Raw genomic sequence first — 18522 nt, forward strand, 5'->3', positions numbered from 1 at the left:
TATAGAATGCCCTCCTTACCACTGTGGAGACATGGTGGTCAAAGGTAAGGTTGCTGTCAACCTGTGTGCCTAGGTTTGTCACCATTGAGTGCATACATCGTGTTGCTATTGATGTGGTAGTTAGCAGGAACATCGCCTTTACCAAAAGGAATGGTAGTTTTTTGCACTGAGTTTAAGGCCATGACTTTGGCACCAATCATTTGTGTAAGACTCTCTTTTAGGATGTTGACGTCATTCAGAGATTATATGACTGCTCCCATTTTGCAGTCATCAGCAAACATTGTCAGCCACAGAACTGTAGTTTTTGCTTGTACTTCGGAGAAATAGATTCCAAACCATAGAGATCCCAGGACTGATCCCTGTTGAACACCACTGGTTACAGGTCTGCTGTTGGAGGTGGATTCCCCTATTTTGACTATATGGGTTCGATCAGTGAGCCAGTTAGCGACCATCTAACAATATAAGAGTCGATACCTAGCTGGGTGAATTTGTCAATGATGCCCGAGTGGGGGATAGTTTCAAATGCCTTTGCTAAGTCTGAGTAGGCTGTATGCACAGATTTCCCCTCATCCAGGGCCTTGGTGACTGTCTCAAAGTCCACCAGGTTTAACAGGCATGATCTTCCTTTGACAAATCCAAACTGAATAGGGTTGAGTGTTTAGAGATCACCTACATCGTTGTTAAGGTCCATGATGATTTGCTCTATGGCCTTGCAGATAAGACTAGTCAGACTAATAGGTCTGTAGTTCCCGAGGTCAGTGGAAGCACCACCTTTGTGCAAGGGGAATAACAGTGGCTGTTTTCCATTTAGCTGGGACAAAGCCGGTGCTTAGACTACGATTAAAAAGAGTAACCCAATGGTGTTGCTAATTCTTGTTGGAGCCCATGTAGGATCCAGCCTGGAATGTTATCAGGTCCCATAGATGCTATGGTTTTAGCCTTAGACCTGCTCTTTAGAGATAGCAAGGTAGACGGCAAGTGGTAGGGATAAGGTTAGAGGAGTATGGCCTAATGGTTAAGGTGTTTCCCTTACAAACACAAGGTGCAGGGTTCAAGTCTCACAAGGGATAATTGGCTAGGCTTAAAATGGCTCACAAAGACAGTTAGCCTAGTACTAATCTATGAATCTTATCTGTGATGTCATGGGGTATGTGTGATGGGAACAGGGAAGTGAAGTTTTCACAGAGCCTGTCTGCCAACAGGTTAGCTATGTCCACAGGTTCAGTATATGTGGTATAATTAACTACCAGTTTGGCACAAATCTGGGCCTTTCCTTTTAGGTTACAGATATAACTAAAGAATGCCTTATGGTCGTCTTTAGTTGAGGAAGCTTATTTGGATTCATAGTTTGCTTTGGAAGACTTCACAAGAAGTCTTATTCGCTTGTTTAAGCTGAGTTAGGAGGATTTCCAGTTTAGGGCTCACTCCCTTGTACTGTTAGATAGCAATTTCTTTAGATTTCTTGTAATTAAGAAGCTATCCTTAATTTGCAAGTTATTCTTTATAGATCACAAGGAACACATTCACAGTTTAATTTCCTTAGACGAGATGGATTTATCAGACAGGGCAGTGGTAAAATCACTGGCATACTGCAAAAGTCTGCCTTCACTAATGTTTAGACGCCATATGTCTTGGCAAGAAATTCTGGAGTTACTGTTGTCTCGACCTTGTAAAACCAAATTCAGTAGTCATGCATTAGTGATTGCACTTTAGAATGTGAATCCTTAATGTGTTGCATTTAAGTCTAGCATCCATAAGAATAAAATTGTATTTATCCCTCCCGTTATAGCATGGCCCAAATTAGAGTCTGTGGACCACCCTACCTACCCAGTTATCAAATAAATACACATTTTGCCAGTTGTCTTGCAGATAGACTACAAAACATGAGCGATGGTGTCAGGCCATCTGTCATGCCATTTGACTTTGGTATTTAACAGATCAAGCCTTACTCCAGTTTTTATTATTTTTCTTTATAGATGAAATGATATGCCATTGCGTTAATGTCATACTTCTCTAGTATGCCGATGATTCTACCACAGAAATGGTCAGAAACAAAAGGGACTAGAAGCCAGGAATAAATCTCACTCCCTGCAGAATGAAGATCTTGTGTATCTGTTATCTTTCTTTGAGGGCTGTCCTTGGCATTTGCTGATTACTGTCCTGAATGTACTGTGCAATTGCAAAATGGTATCTTAAAAAATGGAATAAGGGCAGAAGGAACCCACAAATAAGGATAAGAGCTTGGGAGAAGAATGCTGTGAAGTGCAGCCCATCATAAAGATTCTGTGCTTCACAACTGGCAAATTATAGTGCTTTGTGAAAGTAGTACAGATGGTCACAATCAATGTGATTCTGAAAATATGGGTGAATACCTTTAACTAGATTGTCTAGTAGCCTTTTGGTTTCCAGGTAATAGAAAATGGGTACATTTAGAGGTCCACTTGGCTTTTATTTTTCAGCACTGCACCTTTTTTGCTAAGAGTAAAGGAGGGAGTAACTTTTCATTGTCCTAGTCTCATAAACAGTCTTATGCATGAGAATAAATCTGCCGCAGTTTTCTGTGTCAGATTGTAACAAGCCTGTGAACTGTGCTTCTGCCTTATAAAACCGGTAGCAGGTAAACTGAAAATAAGAGACTGAACTGTTTTGATTTTGTGTCATAAAAAGACATGAAAACTTGTGACTTTTTTTTCTGTGCAGTGTCCCAGTGGTATGACTGGACAGTGCTTAATCTGTGGTGGCCATCCTTTTGGATTTATGTAATTTATTTGTGAGCAGTGGAGCTGATCCATGGGCCCATAACCCCTTTCTGCCATACTTCAGATGCCATCTCTTAAATTATTTTACCTAAGTTTTTACCATTTGTGTAGGAAATCTTCGAGACTAAATACTTGCCCTACACTACCACCACCACAAGCACACGCACATATATTATTCTGGGCACTGCCCACATTTTGCCTTCCTTACCAACACTACTACCAAAGGCTTCCAGAAATGGAATTCTAACCTTGACTCTTTCCAGATACGCTGAAGATCTCAATGTTTTCCTTACATCTGCCTGAATATCCTACAGTCTTCTGCGTTTTGGCAAAAGCAGTACCTAGTCCCTAGCCTTGTAAGTGCTCGCTGCACCTTCCATTGCTGTGAGACAGAGTAACAGCAACAGATGACACCCATGCCATGTTCCTTTGTCTAATGTGTTTATCCTCTGACTTCTGTCTGTTCATTGTCACCTTCACTGCAGTACAGTCATTCAAGGTTCTGTGTTCTTTTATGGACTTTTTCTATCAACATTGGAACCTGTGACTGCCACCCACTGACTCTGATATGGTTTTTCGAATAACATCACTCCAGACATATGTTGTTGCTTCTTCTCCTTTGTCCTTTCTACAAAACTATTAACTGTCAATCAGTTGATTATCTACTTCATATGAATTCCTCCTGTATGTGGTCTGCCAATTGCAAACGTACTCATTCTACATGAGCTGCAGGTTCTCATGCAAATATCTTTGCATCTGTGTTGAGAGGAATAACTTAAACTACTGAGCCCTGCGGGGGGGGGGGGGGGGGTTGGTCTTTGCAGCATCCTCTCTGCCATTGACGAGCCCTTCACCCCTTGTGCCCTTTGAAATATTTTGCCACCATGTCCTGTCAGCCTAAAACATGACTAGAATCCCATCCAGCCGCATTCTGTCCTTTCACATATCTCTGTGCTTTCGAAACGTTACTTACCCAGTGTATTAAATTTCTCACTTGACTCCCATCTAGTTTCTGCCTCTGCCTTTCCTATCATTGTTCCCACCACTGAGCCTCCCTTTACTATATGCAACCTCTTATAGAACTTTTGTGTACTTCTTAGCCATTAGCAAAACTGATAGTCAGTTGACTGTCCAGCAACTGTGATCACTTTCATCCCCTATGCTCTCACTTCAAGTAGATGATATATTGCTATTTCATGTAGGCATTGCCTGCCCTGTTAATAATTCCATTGCTTACTCTGAGGGCCCCTCAGAGTTTGTACTTTTTCTGGCTTCCACTCCGTTGAATTAGGCTTTCTTTCCATGGACACACTGACTCCATTCATTTCCTGTTTTCTCACCATTATTTCTTTTATCTCCAGCTCAGAGGTGCCCAGTGCATCTTATTTCACCAACAGTTTTTTCTTTCTCTTCTTTGGTAATCTGCCCATTACTGTCTGCCTGTAGCTTCCTCTGTGTCCATTATGTGCTGTTGGTGAGGTAGATATAGACGAATGGGAAGTTTGAAAATAGAATGTGGAGAAAAAAAATCTACTCCTGTTCAAGTAGTGCACTTTTTTTTCCCTGTTCTATAGCCACTTGCCTCTGCAGTCTGGCTTGCCTGCTTTTTAGGCCTTCCACAAACAATCCATGGGTTCTGCTAATGACTGAAAAAAACGTAACCTGTGATCAAGCAGTATTGTACAAACAAGCTGGGTGCACATATTTGAATGCCACTTCCCTGTGTGTGTATATCTGTGGATAGTTTCATTCAAAGCTTGCAAAATTGTACAAACCTTGTTATGAGAGAGCCTATCATATCCAGTTTTAGCTTGGAAACTGCTCCTTTCCATTTTGCAGTGCGCTGTGCATTATCCCTGACTGACACTGACAAGCCCTTCTCCTGTAGTGCCATTTGAAATATTCTGCTACCATGTCCCCTGTCGGCCTAAGTAAATCCACTGGGATTCTGTCCATGTCTAACCACATTCTCTGTTTTGAAATATCTTAATGTTTTCCAAATATTACATTTCCAGAATTTGTTTCTAATGCATCACTTTGCTCCAGCCCACATTCTGTCACTTTCGTGGCTAGCATTGTCCCCTTTTCAGGCTTGTTGGCTGTTGGTGAAGCACCCACCAAGAGGAGAAAACGCTGAGAGAAGAAAGGAGCCACTTTTGAGACTTTATTTTTCCTCTGTTTATTTGCTAAGTTTTTCTGCATAGCCGCCTATTTTGAGCATTTTCTGGCTTGTTAAATTTGATTTCTGCATTAGTAACTGTATTTAGAGCACAACCTAGAGCTGTTTACTGAATTTCCTGTTTGCACTTATTTTTAAAATCGTGTTTTTCTCAAAGCTTGCATTTTATCTGTCTTTGGCCTAGCACTCTTGTGTGGGGTCATTTACTGCACTGTTATAACTTGTTGATACTTGTTAACCTCTGCTATCTCTGAAAACAAAACAAAAAAATCATGCTTTTTTCCCACTTTTCTGAGATTTAAGAAGGTTCAGTTACAGGCGTGCTGTTCTTGAACTGTTTGTAAGTTTCTGTGAGGCCATTTTTGCTTGGGCTAAAGGAAAGTCTCTCTGTTGATCAGTGGCAGTGAAAAACATTGAGCAGCCTGCCTGCCCCTGTGGGAGTGGTTACTGACTTGAAACTGTAGTTTTATTGGCCTTTCTGGGTCAATTCCAAAACTTCTTCATCTTCCTCTCTTAAAACCCTGTTTTGTGGTTTTTGCATTTTGAGCATAGCGCAACAGCGGGCAGCACCGCCTAATTGGGTTTAAACTATTCTTGGCTCCACAAAGTCTGCTCTTCACTTTTTCCCTTAGAACTGCACTATCTCTCAATTTAAACACCATATTCTCATTCTAAGGCCCTTCACTGGTCCAATTAATTAATCCTACAAGTTAGCACTATTAAACCATAAGCACTACTTACTCTTATGCTTTCTACGATTACCCTGTCCTGTATTGGTCCGTCTTAAATTCAGTTTCCCTATTACTCTAGCATGTCCAAAGGTCAGTCAAAGGTTTCCTCTCCAGTCCATCTGGTGAATCAGGGAATTTTGAGGCAATGTTACAACTGTCTCATGTACACGGACAACCCTCTCCTCCTCCAAACAGGTTCAAATATATGTGAGAGATGCAACTATTTAGCCAAACTGGAGGCTGAGCTCTCTCATCTCAAAACTGGTGTAACCAGTCAGGAGGAGAAGGTAACCTCACACAACACAATTCCAGTATCACATAGTCCCACCACATCAGCGAACCAAACACATAAATACACAAAAACATACTCGGAGGCTCTAAATAAAAATCTACCTAAGCAACAGAGACCTCCAAAGCTGACATCCAAGCAAACGCTACCTCAAAACAAAACACACACAACACATAACCCACAAAGTCAGTGTGCCAAGCAGCCACAGCCCTTAAGGCTGAATAACACACCTGATACTCTTGTTATAGGTGACTCTATTGTCAGACACACTGACTTCCCGCTCACCAGGCTGAATAAAGAGAAGGTCACAGTGAGCTGCCTGTCTGGTGCTAGAATCCGACACATAACGCAAGCACTCAGGCCACTCCAAAGCAAATACAAATATGACTCGGTCATTGTACATGCTGGTGTGAATGACCTGAGATGTACCTCATGGACTACATGAAAAGAGACCTAGAGGAGCTCTCTGATCATGTAGCCCAGGCTGGTATGACCCTGACCTTGAGCAGCATCTTACCCTCACCTAGAATTATGCCACCGTACAAAGACAAAATGATCGATTTTAACAACTGGCTAAAATTTTGGTGTCATTCAAAGGGGATCCAGTGTCTGTCAGCCTGGGATGACATGCTCGATAAGCCACGTTGCTTCGCTAGGGACGGCTTGCACCTGTCACCACTGGGCTTTCGGATATTGGCAAAGGCTCTTGCCACCCCCATAGTGCCTTTTTTAGGCAAGGCTCAAAAGTCAAACCCACCCCCATAGACAGCACAAGGAACAAGAAACTAAGGGTAATGCTGCTAAACGCCAGAAGTCTTAACCTCAAGATGCACGCATTCGAAGCTCGCCTCAGTATGGAGAACATTGATATTTGTGCAGTGACAGAAACCTGGTTCAAGGCTCCAGAGAGCACCCCAGCACTACCAGGCTATACCTCATATCATGCTTTTCGGCCCCAAAACCCGGACCGAACCACAAAAGGAGGGGGAGTTCCAATATTTATCAAGGATATCCACGCCTCCAGGTTAGTGGCATTGCACGAAGTATCGGAGACCATCCATGTGCAACTAACAGTGGGCAAGACTGCTTTTCAGTTTATAGCATCCTACAGACCACCCTCTCAAAGTCAGGAATCCCATTCGGCTTTCCTGAAAACATTGGAGAACATGAAGATCTCTCCGAACACCATTACATTGGGCGACTTCAACTACCCAAACATTGACTGGAAGCACTACTCAAGCCCCAGCACCTTAGCCCAAAGATTCCTGGAAATTATAAACTCAAATGCTATGGAACAACTAGTCACCACTCCCACAAGACGGGACAACATACTAGACCTGATCATTACCAACATGGGGACTCTATGCTCCACACCAGAAGTATATCCCTCATTGGTAAGATCAGACCATAAATTAATTTCACTGAATGTCCACATCCCGACCCCAGCCCCAGCCCAGAAAACCACAGTGAAAAACTTCTCAAAAGCAAACTTCTCACTTCTCAAAACCGAAGTAGAATCCTTCAAGGCCCCAGGGCCAGTGGAAACTACAGCCCAAACTGCAGAATCCTATATAAATGCATTCTACGGACATCTCCAGGAATGCATGGATCATGCTATCCCAAACAAAACCAAGACCCAATCATCCAAAGGCAGGCGTCCAGTCTGGTGGACCCCTGCCATAAATAAACTGTTCAACAGAAGGAGGAAGCTACTACATGATACAGCAAAATCCCTAATAGGGAAGGCATCTCTGATCAGTACTAGCAAAAAATTACGATCCCTCATAAAATCCTCCAAGGCCAGCTTCGAGAGAAAAATTACACAGGACACCAAAGACAATTATAAGGCTTTTTTCAGTTATGTTAGAAACCTGGGATGCAACTCCCAGACTTGTTCTGAGTTGATTCTAAATGACAAAAAATACACTGAACCCACAGACATCACCAATATCCTGGCAGACAGGTTCAGTGCAAACTTCTCCACCCCTCCCCCAAAAGAGCAAGTATCTATCCCGGCAGAGGGCTGCCTCCCAAACATCTCAGATGCTCAGGTGAAGGCTGCCCTCTCCAAAGCAAAAACACTGCTTCCATGGGACCAGATGGCGTCCCAGGTTAGATCCCTACATGAACTCCAAGAAGAACTAATCCCTCAAATAAAACAGCTATACAATCTCAGCCTCACTACAGGATATGTGCCCACAGAATGGCATACAGCAACAGTGGTCCCACTCCACAAAGGTGGAGCCTCTACGGACCCTGGAAACTATCGCCCCATAAGCCTGACTAGCTTAGTCTGCAAGGCTATGGAGAGGATCATCATGGAGCTCATAAACAAAGACATTGGGGACCTGCAGACACTAGATCCTACCCAGTTCGGCTTTGTCAAGGGCAGATCCTGCCTTTTGAACCTGGTTGACTTCTTTGAAACAGTCACCAAAGCCATAGTTGAAGGGAAGGTAGTCCACACAGCCTATCTGGACCTTGCAAAGGCATTTGACACAATACCCCACTCTGGCAACATAGATAAGCTATCCAGCTTAAATATAAACCCCTATGTCACAAGATGGGTCACAAACTGGCTCAAAGACAGAACCCACAGAGTGAGAGGTGCTGGAGCCATGTCGGACTCGAAACCGGTCACAAGTGGCGTCCCACAGGGTTCTGTCCTGGGACCACTCTTGTTCGGTATATACTTTTCCGAGGTACAGGCAAACGTGGGAGGACTATGGCTCACCAAGTTCGCAGACGACTGCAAACTGGGTGCCATAATCAACTCTCCAGCTGACACAAACATCCTTCAAAAAGGTCTCACAGAGACAGATAACTGGTGCCAGCGCCATGGTTTAAAGCTAAATGCCAAAAAATGTATAGTCATACCCTTTGGCAAAAACAATGTGCCCACAAATTACCACATAGGCGGAAACCCATTAAGTACAGAGAAAGTAATTAGGGACCTGGGGACCCAAGTTGATAGCAATCTCTCCTTTGAAAACCACATTGCCAAAGTGGTTAGAAAGACCTTCTACATAGCCCACCTCATCACGAAGGGTTTCACATCTAGATCAAGAGAGGTAATCGTGCCCCTTTATTCATCCCTCATCAGGCCCATCATAGAATACAATGCCCCTTTTGGGATGTACCTTACCAGACACCTGCAGCAATTAGAAAGACCCCAAAAGTATCTCACCAAGAGGATCAAGGGTCTCAAACAGATGCCATATGTTGCTTGGTTAAAAAAACTCCAGCTCTACTCAGTTGCATACTGCCTACTTCGAGGCGATCTATGCCTGACATACAAAGCTATGTCAAATCCAGAATTAATGGACATGCTCCACCTCAGTAAATCTAAATCCCTTAGAGCCACACGCTCGAGGGACTTGAACCTCAGCACAGAAATAAATAGAACTTGCTGGAGGGACAGGTTCATAACCCAGAGGCTCCCTTCGCTCTGGAATAGAATTCCAGTTCATGTGAGGCAGAGCACCTCACTGAATCTCTTCAAGAAGAATCTCGATAAGTGGATGGGGGATCGTAGGTTTGCCCCAGGGATTACTCCCGTGTCACTATTAGACAGAGGCACAGTAAACTAAACCTTAAAAAGGGCACAGTATACTCAAATCAAGGGGGGGCGTAAGCCATACAGAATCGGGCTAGGCTTATAATTGCCCCAGGGCAGATAGCCTAGTATGAACCTATGAACCTATTAGAGCCCCCCTGCTCTGTTCAAACTCTGATAGATACACATTTTGCAGTAAGTTCTATCATAGTCAGTCAGCAAATCTGAAGGAACTCCTTGAACTTCCAGCTATAATCAACCTACACATCCATGCCTTATCTTCCTGAAAAAAAAAAATCTGGTCCTCAGCAGCATTCATCATCCTCTTGTAATTCCATGAATATCAAGCTTAAACACTGTTAAATTTAATTACCATTATCCATTTGTATACCTCAAAATCCCTCCTTCACATATCCGGCCTCTTAATTGTGATGTATGAATGGATAGTGTTGAGTTGTGTCCGGCTCCTGTTCTGACCCCCACCCCCCCCCACATGAACAGGAGGCACCTCCATAGAGTTTGCTAGGCAAATAGGGAATAGAATTAGATTGCCGGACCTTTCTTCCTTATCACCCACCTCTGCACATAATTTAGAATGGCGAGTCCACCTATTGTATGCCTTTGGAATGCAGTAGGAAATAGGAGTATCCAGAGAAAAGCCATGTGAACACAGGGAGTCCATGCAGACTTCACTCAAATGTCAGAGAACTGGAGAAGTTCTTGCTGTGAGCTGACAGTGCTACTCCATAAGCCAGTGTGACATCCATCGATATTACTACTGTTTGCCACATTTTAAGCAGTATAAAACACTAGTAAAGTTTCGATATAGAAGAAATTCACACTTGGGACTGCTGAGAGCCATTTAAGAGTTTGTCAACAGTTAGACCAGGAATATAAGCAACATTTCTATACTATTTATCTGGAACTTGAAAAGTTCAACGCTACCAACTCCCCTTGTATAGGCAGAGAGTTCATAATGTTCCTGCTTTATGAAGAAAATACCTGCTCTTAACTGCTGTTTTATCATCTGTCCGTCTGACGTAGATGGTTATTCCTGGTATTGATACTGTGCCTGTGCCCCAAAAATGTAACACCAAGAGGTTACTAATACATTATTTTATGGTGATTTGTACACAACAATCAAGTCACCTCTTAAAAGCCTATAACTAAACGCAAGGAAAGAGTCTCGAGTCTGTCTCTTTAACTGAGATTTTTTCATCACTTGCGTAGTGATCATCATCTGGATTCTCTCAAGTACATTTATTTGGCAAGCATTATAACCGAAAGACCCACAGTATTCCATAATAGGCTGTACAGTAAACTTAAAAAAACATAATAAAGACTCTTCTGTCTACCACTAATACTCCTCAACAGATCTTTTTTTTAAAAGAATGTAACACTATTTCATCACCGTCTTAATATGGTCCAAAGCTTTGCCCACCATGTATCCTAAATCTCGCACAGAACTCACAGATGTCAAAATGTAGTTATTCAGAGCATAAGGATAATGGTTATTTCCAGAGCCAAAATGCATTGATACACTGCATTTATTGCATTTGTGACCCACCTGATTAAATATCTGGATAATTTTGCAATTTATTATGATTGTACATATTTATAGATTCTACCCTCCCCCCACCTTCATGTCATTGACGCATTTAATTAACCAGGTACTATCGCATACTGGGAGCTTAAACATCAGTAGCTCAAACAACACGAGACCAAGAACAGAACCCTGGGGAATCTCCAAATCAACCTTTCTTATTTTTTTGAAAAAGAATGTCCCATTCTCTAAATTCTGATAGCCAATTGTCTATCCAGAGTACAATATAGATGTATATTAAGTTTTAACATAACATCAAGTATTCTGTGATGAGGAAACTGAATCAAAAACCTTCTCCAGATCTAGGTAAACAAAGCCATAAGCAAGGCCCAACAGATGTCAAAACATTGGATAAGATTAGTCAAATATGATCTCCCCAGAAGGAAACAATGTTGATATATAACGGACCTTTGTCCAATATCTCCATGGAGCAGACTACAAATTGCTTGCTTAAAATATTTGCCTAGTATTGATATCAAATATTTAGGTCTGTAGTTGTCCGGTGATTTGTTAAACATATCCCTTGGGTTTTGGGACTACTTCCGCCACTGGTTGTTGGAAGAGTACTTGAAGTCATGATACCAAGCTGCTAGCTATGCTAGAACGAAAATATCCATTTGAACTGTTGGGGCCTACAGTTGCACTTTTTTATGTCCCTGATACCTTTGAAACTAACTCGTAAAGGATATTTGGAGACCCATAAGATCTGCTGCCTATGTTATAGTTGTAATCCTTATGCCAATTTAAAAGCAAGAATTTCTCAGCAAATAAATCAGTTAGTTCAGTTAGGTCTATAAATAGAAGAGTCCCTATACTTAATATGTGGTGGTATTTTCTTTCTTTCTAAAAGCATCTTAGGTGCTTTAATAGAGCCTTTTTATTCATCTTTGTATTTTCGACTAGCCAGTTCTCATAATCAGTTCTAATTTTCAGAGGTAAACTCCTCAAGGAATTTTTTTTTTAATATTATATCTATATTTGCTGGAGGCACACTTGAGTATATTTATACCCTTTCCAGAGGGCCTGTGTTTTATTTTTCAGTTGTGATAACCATTTTTTTGTCCACCATGGAGAGAAATATTTGTTGTGTTGATTGGCTGCACCAACATGTATAAACCTTTAAGGTGTTTCATTTACCATATAAAGTATCCCACTTTTCTTTAACTGACTTTCCTTACAGTTGCGTTTTCCATTGCCAAGAGATAACTTACTAATAATCATAAATAAATAATAATAGACTCAGTATGTTCTATAAAACTTTCTAAGGGATACACTTGGTCTAACACATTTTTCACTATTACGCACAGGGATATACTGTTCCAGTTGTGGCACCAGTGTTGCAGCTTAAAACCAAATTAGTCCCATGGTTTAACCAAGTAATATCCAATAAGTTAATATCCCTAGTTGGTTGTTTAATAATCTACTCATAGTTGAATAAAATGTAACTTTCAATAATTTTGTTTTTAACAGCAGACTTGGTAGAAGGAAAATTTCAGTCAATTCCTGGAATGTTAACGTCCCCCATGATTATATCCTATCCTAGATGAAATAATTCACAGATATTACAACATGATGTGTTCATATGCTTTTTCCTGAGCTAGGAGGATCGATAGAAGATTCCCATCGTCCAATATTGTTATGCCAAACTTTACTATCAAAAGTTCCAACATCTCAACAGAATGAGTAGTAGTTGGAGACAAACTTAGTAGGCATATACATAGATAACATCACCACCTGTGGGGTTCAAACTAACCACATGATGTCCTTTAAACCCTTCAACAATTAGTGGTTTATTCCAGCCATTAAATCAAGTAAGTTTCAGTGAAGCACAAAAAAATCATACTTTTCACCTGTTATACATTCTCAGTCTATGGTTTTATTGTTTTAAGCTTCTACATTTACAAAAATACATTTTCAAATGTTTTAAGCTCTTCTTTATCCCCCCTCCCCCACAGCTCTTAAAAAAAGATGAATAACTTTCCTAATGGAATTATAAGTTATTCTGTTTCCGGCATGGCTCATCTACTGAAGTAATTATTTTCAACTTCTAAATTCTCCCAAGTAGTTATTATTTTGACAGAATTATTTAGTAAAATTCTGCTTATAGGTTCATGAGTAAATGCTATGCAATCAGTCTACAGACTATTACAAGCCTAGCCAGTAATCGGGCAGTGACCTGTGGTAAAACTCAAACCCTGTACTTTTCATCTGTTAGATGAAGACCTTTAACCATTGTGACAAACCCATCCCCAAATAGGTAATTACTAGGCTAATTGCCTTTGTGGGCCAATTTTAGCCTAGCCAGTTTCCCTTCCAAGGGTGAGAATCAAACTCTGTACTTTCTATTTATCAGGTAAATTTAACCATTATACTAGCCTCCAGTCTGTATGAGGATTGTCATTTCCATTGCTAACCTTTTTTTAACACCCTCAAAAGAGGGACTAGGAAAAATATCACTAAATGTTAATCTAAACACTTGGGAATTACTTAATCCCACCATCTCAGAAACCACTTTTCCAAACTCTGTACTAATTGGACCAATGTCATTCTTGCTCGCTGCAATAATAACTGTATTATAAGGAGAGGAATTTTAAAACAGTTGTATTACTTCTAACATGTCAGCCATTGTCCCATCTTTCTGGCAACCCAGAGTTGATTCATTCTCTGGATAACATTAAAAATTCCTCCCAGTATGGAATCATCCAATGAGGACACTTTTTTCCCCATTGCAACATGGCTCACTACCTACAGTAGTGGATGGTGACTTGTTCTCATTTTTGTGCCCCTTGTCTTCTATATTTCATGATGTTTAGTCTACCATAATAGAAACAACCTTGTATGTCACCCCCCCCCCAGTCTTTTCACATTCTGTGGTCCATCTGCATTTGTCCATCTTTAGTTCATAGTTAATCCTTCCCTGTGGAGTTTGCTAGTTATTATCTGACTACGTAGGTGTATCAAATTAGCTGCCTGATCAAAATCTACAAAGTTGTATTCCTACATTTTTTTATCTCATCTCAAAGCGTCTTCCTTCTCACTGTCTTCTATAGCCTGCCATACCAGCTACCTTCACTAGAACAAGCATTTTGGTTGTTTGATTCAGGTTCTTTCATTTGGCCATCAATGAAATCCCATTAGGCACAATGCACAGACTCGATCTTCAGTGAAAAGAAAGCAGAACCGCAGCTCAAAAGTAATTTAAAAGTGATGCATCTACCATAGTTCCTTTCACCCCGTGTTCCCATTTCTTCAGGTATGTGTTTGCTCTCTAATTCCATTACTTATTTTGTTTTTTAGGGCCTGTCACAGAGTCCTTTTCTAATTTACTGACAGTGAAGTATGCTTGAGAATAGACGCACCTGCTTACCAGTGTGTCAAATCTTCAGGAATTTCCTGAATTCTGATGGGTAGAATCCAACCAGATTACTATGGTGGCAGAGGTTTGGAGATCAAATGATACAGTAAGAACACATTTGTTAGTCTGCAGAAATGCCTGTGATCAAATTGTATGCAAGTTGCTTTGTTCTGTATTCCATTCATGGCATTGTTTACTAATGGAGGAAGCTGATGGTGCAAGTTAAGTATGCAAATGGTTTTGCTTTATAAACTTAGACTTCATAATATTTTCCTTTTTGTTTCATTGTTTTATTCAGCAGGTAAGACATGTTGGTAACATTTTAGGAAAGTCCCAAGGATTTTGACCCGTTACTTGTTGATATCTGTGCAACAGAAAATCCTCCAAGTGGAAAACAAATATATTTCTGTTTTGACATAAGGTAATAGCTGGGGGTGATCACCTTGTGTGGTGCTGGATTATTGCACTTTTCATCTGAGGTAAGGGTTGAATTAAAATGCAAAATGGAATATTAATGCTTGAAATTTTAGATGTGGAACTGATATTTTTGCAAGGCAGAATTCTTCAGTAGTGTATTACGTAGCATGAATAGCCTGAAGTGATGAGAATTACTAGAGAAGGGAGTCTGTGATGGTGAAACTAAGTACCCATCGGATCTAAAACAGCTGGTGACTAAAATTCAGTTTTAGATGCAGAAGGGATGTTTACTTTGTCCTTGGCTTAAAGCAATCAGATGTACAGCAGTTTATGAAAGTACATGATCATCATGTATCTTGTTAATGTAATCCTGTTTTGATTTAATTCATCTCTCCTTGTTTTTGCAGTAACATATTTGGCCTGCGCCCCATTGACTATGCGGAGACAGATGAGATGAAGTCTATTTTACAGTCTTTGCCACAGAGGAAACTTCCTGAGACTGCACAGTGCCCTGTCACAGTGAGTAGTACTAAGGTTCCTGTTTCACATTGGTTAATCAAGAAGTCTTGCAATTATCAGTGGAGATGTAGATAAAAGGAATACACTTTAAAGTTTCTAATAAGCTGTGACGTTCCTCCTCTGGGCCAGTAATCAAGCAGCCTTAATCCTCACCATGGACACTGGTGAGAGACACCCACTTGGAACAAAAATAGATACACACAATATTTCCAGATGCAGCTCACTGCACCAAGCATAATTTCCCTTAAGAGCATGCAGGGAACACACTCCTGTCCTGGGGCTGGGTTTCCGTCTCTCTCACTAGGCACCAAATAAGACTTCATACTGACCACAGCTGTAGAGTTGAGTCCTCAGCTGAGTGTTCCAAGCCAAGTCCTCCACCACTCTCTCTCAGAAACCAGTGTTCTGTGTCCCTATTCTGAGTAGCTGACACCCACATGTACATACACAAACAGGCACTCTTTGAGATTTAATTTACACACATGTGCACATGCACACACACAAGCACCTGGGAAAGGCTGGCACACTGTTCCCCCTCTGCCCAGGCTATAAAGTAGATACTACCACCAGAACACTTCAAAGCCAGCCACTCCAAGGCTGTTACAAGGGTACCCAATTATACTGAGTAAGATTAATACTAATGCAAATGGTAGTGTTTGACTAATGCAGCAAGGCTTTCAGGAACGCCCACAGTGTCACCAAATAAATACAAGTACTCTCAAAGGTTAAAAATATTCTCTAAAAGACCAACCACAGTTATATAAAAAATGTTTAAATATATTTAATAATAAAATGACATGAAAATACTAAATATCAATTTACAATGAACAACAGAGTTTCAGACACAGGAAATATTAAAAATAACACAGATGGATGGGTTCATACAGTTACAATAAAACCATACTTAACTAATCTCACTGTATTTTCCTGACTGATGTAAATAATTACTGTTCTCTAGTCCAGTTGCTAGAGCAAGACAAGATGAAGTGGGTGAGAGGTACTTTGTCAGGTTTCACAAACAGCCTGCCTTGAGACTTCTCATCTGGTATTCAAATACCATTTCAGTGCTGGATTACAGAATGACATCACACACATATGGGGCATCTGACTTTGGTTCCCACACTACCCCCTTTACTAGAAACTGAACCAAAATCCTAGAACAGGTCATAATACACACACAACTTTGCTAAGATGTGTTCTAGCATCTGGAAGCTGTAAAACTATTTCAAAAAATTCCACCCTTCCAGGGTAGCAATTAATTCACCCCTGTGGACAATACAGTAGGATTCCTAGTCTTGGGTTTCATTTACATTTTGTCCCTGGCTGCAGTCATAAATATAAGAGGCTGTCTTTATGGCCTAAACCAGGTAATTTAATTTCAGACCATTTTTCAAAGTTAGCTGGACTGAGCTTAACCTCTTCTCTTCCAGTATCCTCTGTTACAATATATTCATTTCAACAGGTACAATACAGTCTAACATACAGGTGCATTTCTTTTCTGTCTGGCAAGACCCACTGTTGGTACATTTTTAACACAAGCAGCTTTACAAATATATTTTCAACGCAAGCACCTGTACAAATCAGTTTGATATAGAGATGGCATAATGCTTTATAAAACTCCAGCTCGCTATGCTAACATATGTTACACATCCACTCTACCCTTTTTCTCTTGGCATAGCTGACAATACCTCACATCATCACAGAAGCAATTGAGGATGTCTGCTTCATAGATTTATGTAAAAAGCTACATTGTTGTGACAGTGATTTATAAAAAAAAAAGTTAGTGATTGTACTGTTGGATACAGGTGACGTCTATGCATAGTATATTGATGGGAGAGCGAAAAGCAATTAGTGTGTATGCTGAAGGAATGCATGCATGTCATTTTCATTACTTACTCTCAGAACATATTTAGGTTCTTCTCTGCCAGTTCAATATAGTCAGAACAATACAGTGCCTGTCAACACTGATCTGTAAACATAGGACATCTGACTGCAAGTTTCACAGCTTAGATAAGTGCATAGTGCATGATAAGAGATCCTATAACTAACATGTACTTTCAGAGTTCATTTGGCGATTAGAATGGTTTTACTTCAGTTTTTGGTCAGAGAAACAGACATTTTTAGTGAATTTTAACTATTTCATAGTCTGAATTAAGAGAAAAGTATTCTTGTTTGATAGAATTTGTGTGAATGGGTTTGTTCTTAGGCAGTTGGAAGAGGATGAAGAATGATGCATACACACTCCTAGAAAGGAGAGATGAGGGCAGATTGAAAACAAAAAAGTAACTTGTAGAAAGATGTTACCTCAGTTAGGAAAAATGGTAAGTTTAACACTTTTGTCATTAATAAGATTGAATATTAGATGTCTACTAGTAAATTCATACTTTGGAATCTTAGTTTGGTAGTTCAGACATACCTCATGCTTTTACTGGTATCTTGAGTATACGCAGTAAAATTTCTTTGGACTCCTTAGTGCTTTTGAAATGAAATGAAAACTGCCTCGGGGTGAGGATTTATTTGCCTGCATACCACCAGTGAGACTTTCTTGTGAAGATGGAGGGATTGGAATATGAGCTTCTTGTATTCCTTGTGTGGCAGTAGAAGAGCAGCACTGCAAGCCTTTTATGGGCACTGCACCTGACACGTAAGTGTGACATGCACTGTGTGTGGCATTGCTCACCTTTTCCCACAAACATAAGATGGACATTGAACTTAAGCTCCCATTTTCAGATTCTGTGCAGGCAATTGGCATTTTCTTTCCTACAAACATGAAGGAAGGAGTTCTGTATAATCTCACTAATTAAACCAGTTACTAAAATATCAAACATCATTTGAGCTGATCTGTTTTAGATGTATGTGATTGGCAGGTGGCATGCAACTTTAAATCAGGAAGAAGTGGATTTATTTGCAAGACAAGAGCTGTAACCTTTCCATCTCTGCCAAACTGCAACCGTCTGTGATAGAAATCCTGTCCTCTGTGGGTTTTTGTCTTTTTTTTTTCCTTTGATCAAGCAAAGCATCATTTTGGAAGACCATTGTCTCATTGCAGGTTTCATTATAGCTGAAATTGTTCCTTTCATTGTAATCAGAGAGACCCCACTGGTAAAATGCATC

General features: G+C 40.5%; 1 protein-coding gene across 1 annotated transcript in view; it reads left to right on the plus strand.

Moving 5' to 3' along the window:
* The window catches only part of BARD1 (BRCA1 associated RING domain 1), a 597047-nt gene that overhangs the window by 253289 nt on the left and 325236 nt on the right, over nucleotides 1–18522 (plus strand). The window contains exon 7 of the mRNA XM_044075721.1: nucleotides 15297–15408. Coding sequence (XP_043931656.1) covers nucleotides 15297–15408 — 112 coding nt within the window. The remainder of the gene's footprint in view (nucleotides 1–15296; nucleotides 15409–18522) is intronic.

This window comes from Protopterus annectens, chromosome 6.part1, assembly GCF_019279795.1.
Source record: "Protopterus annectens isolate FY-2018-M chromosome 6.part1, PAN1.0, whole genome shotgun sequence".
Lineage (NCBI taxonomy): Eukaryota > Metazoa > Chordata > Ceratodontiformes > Protopteridae > Protopterus > Protopterus annectens.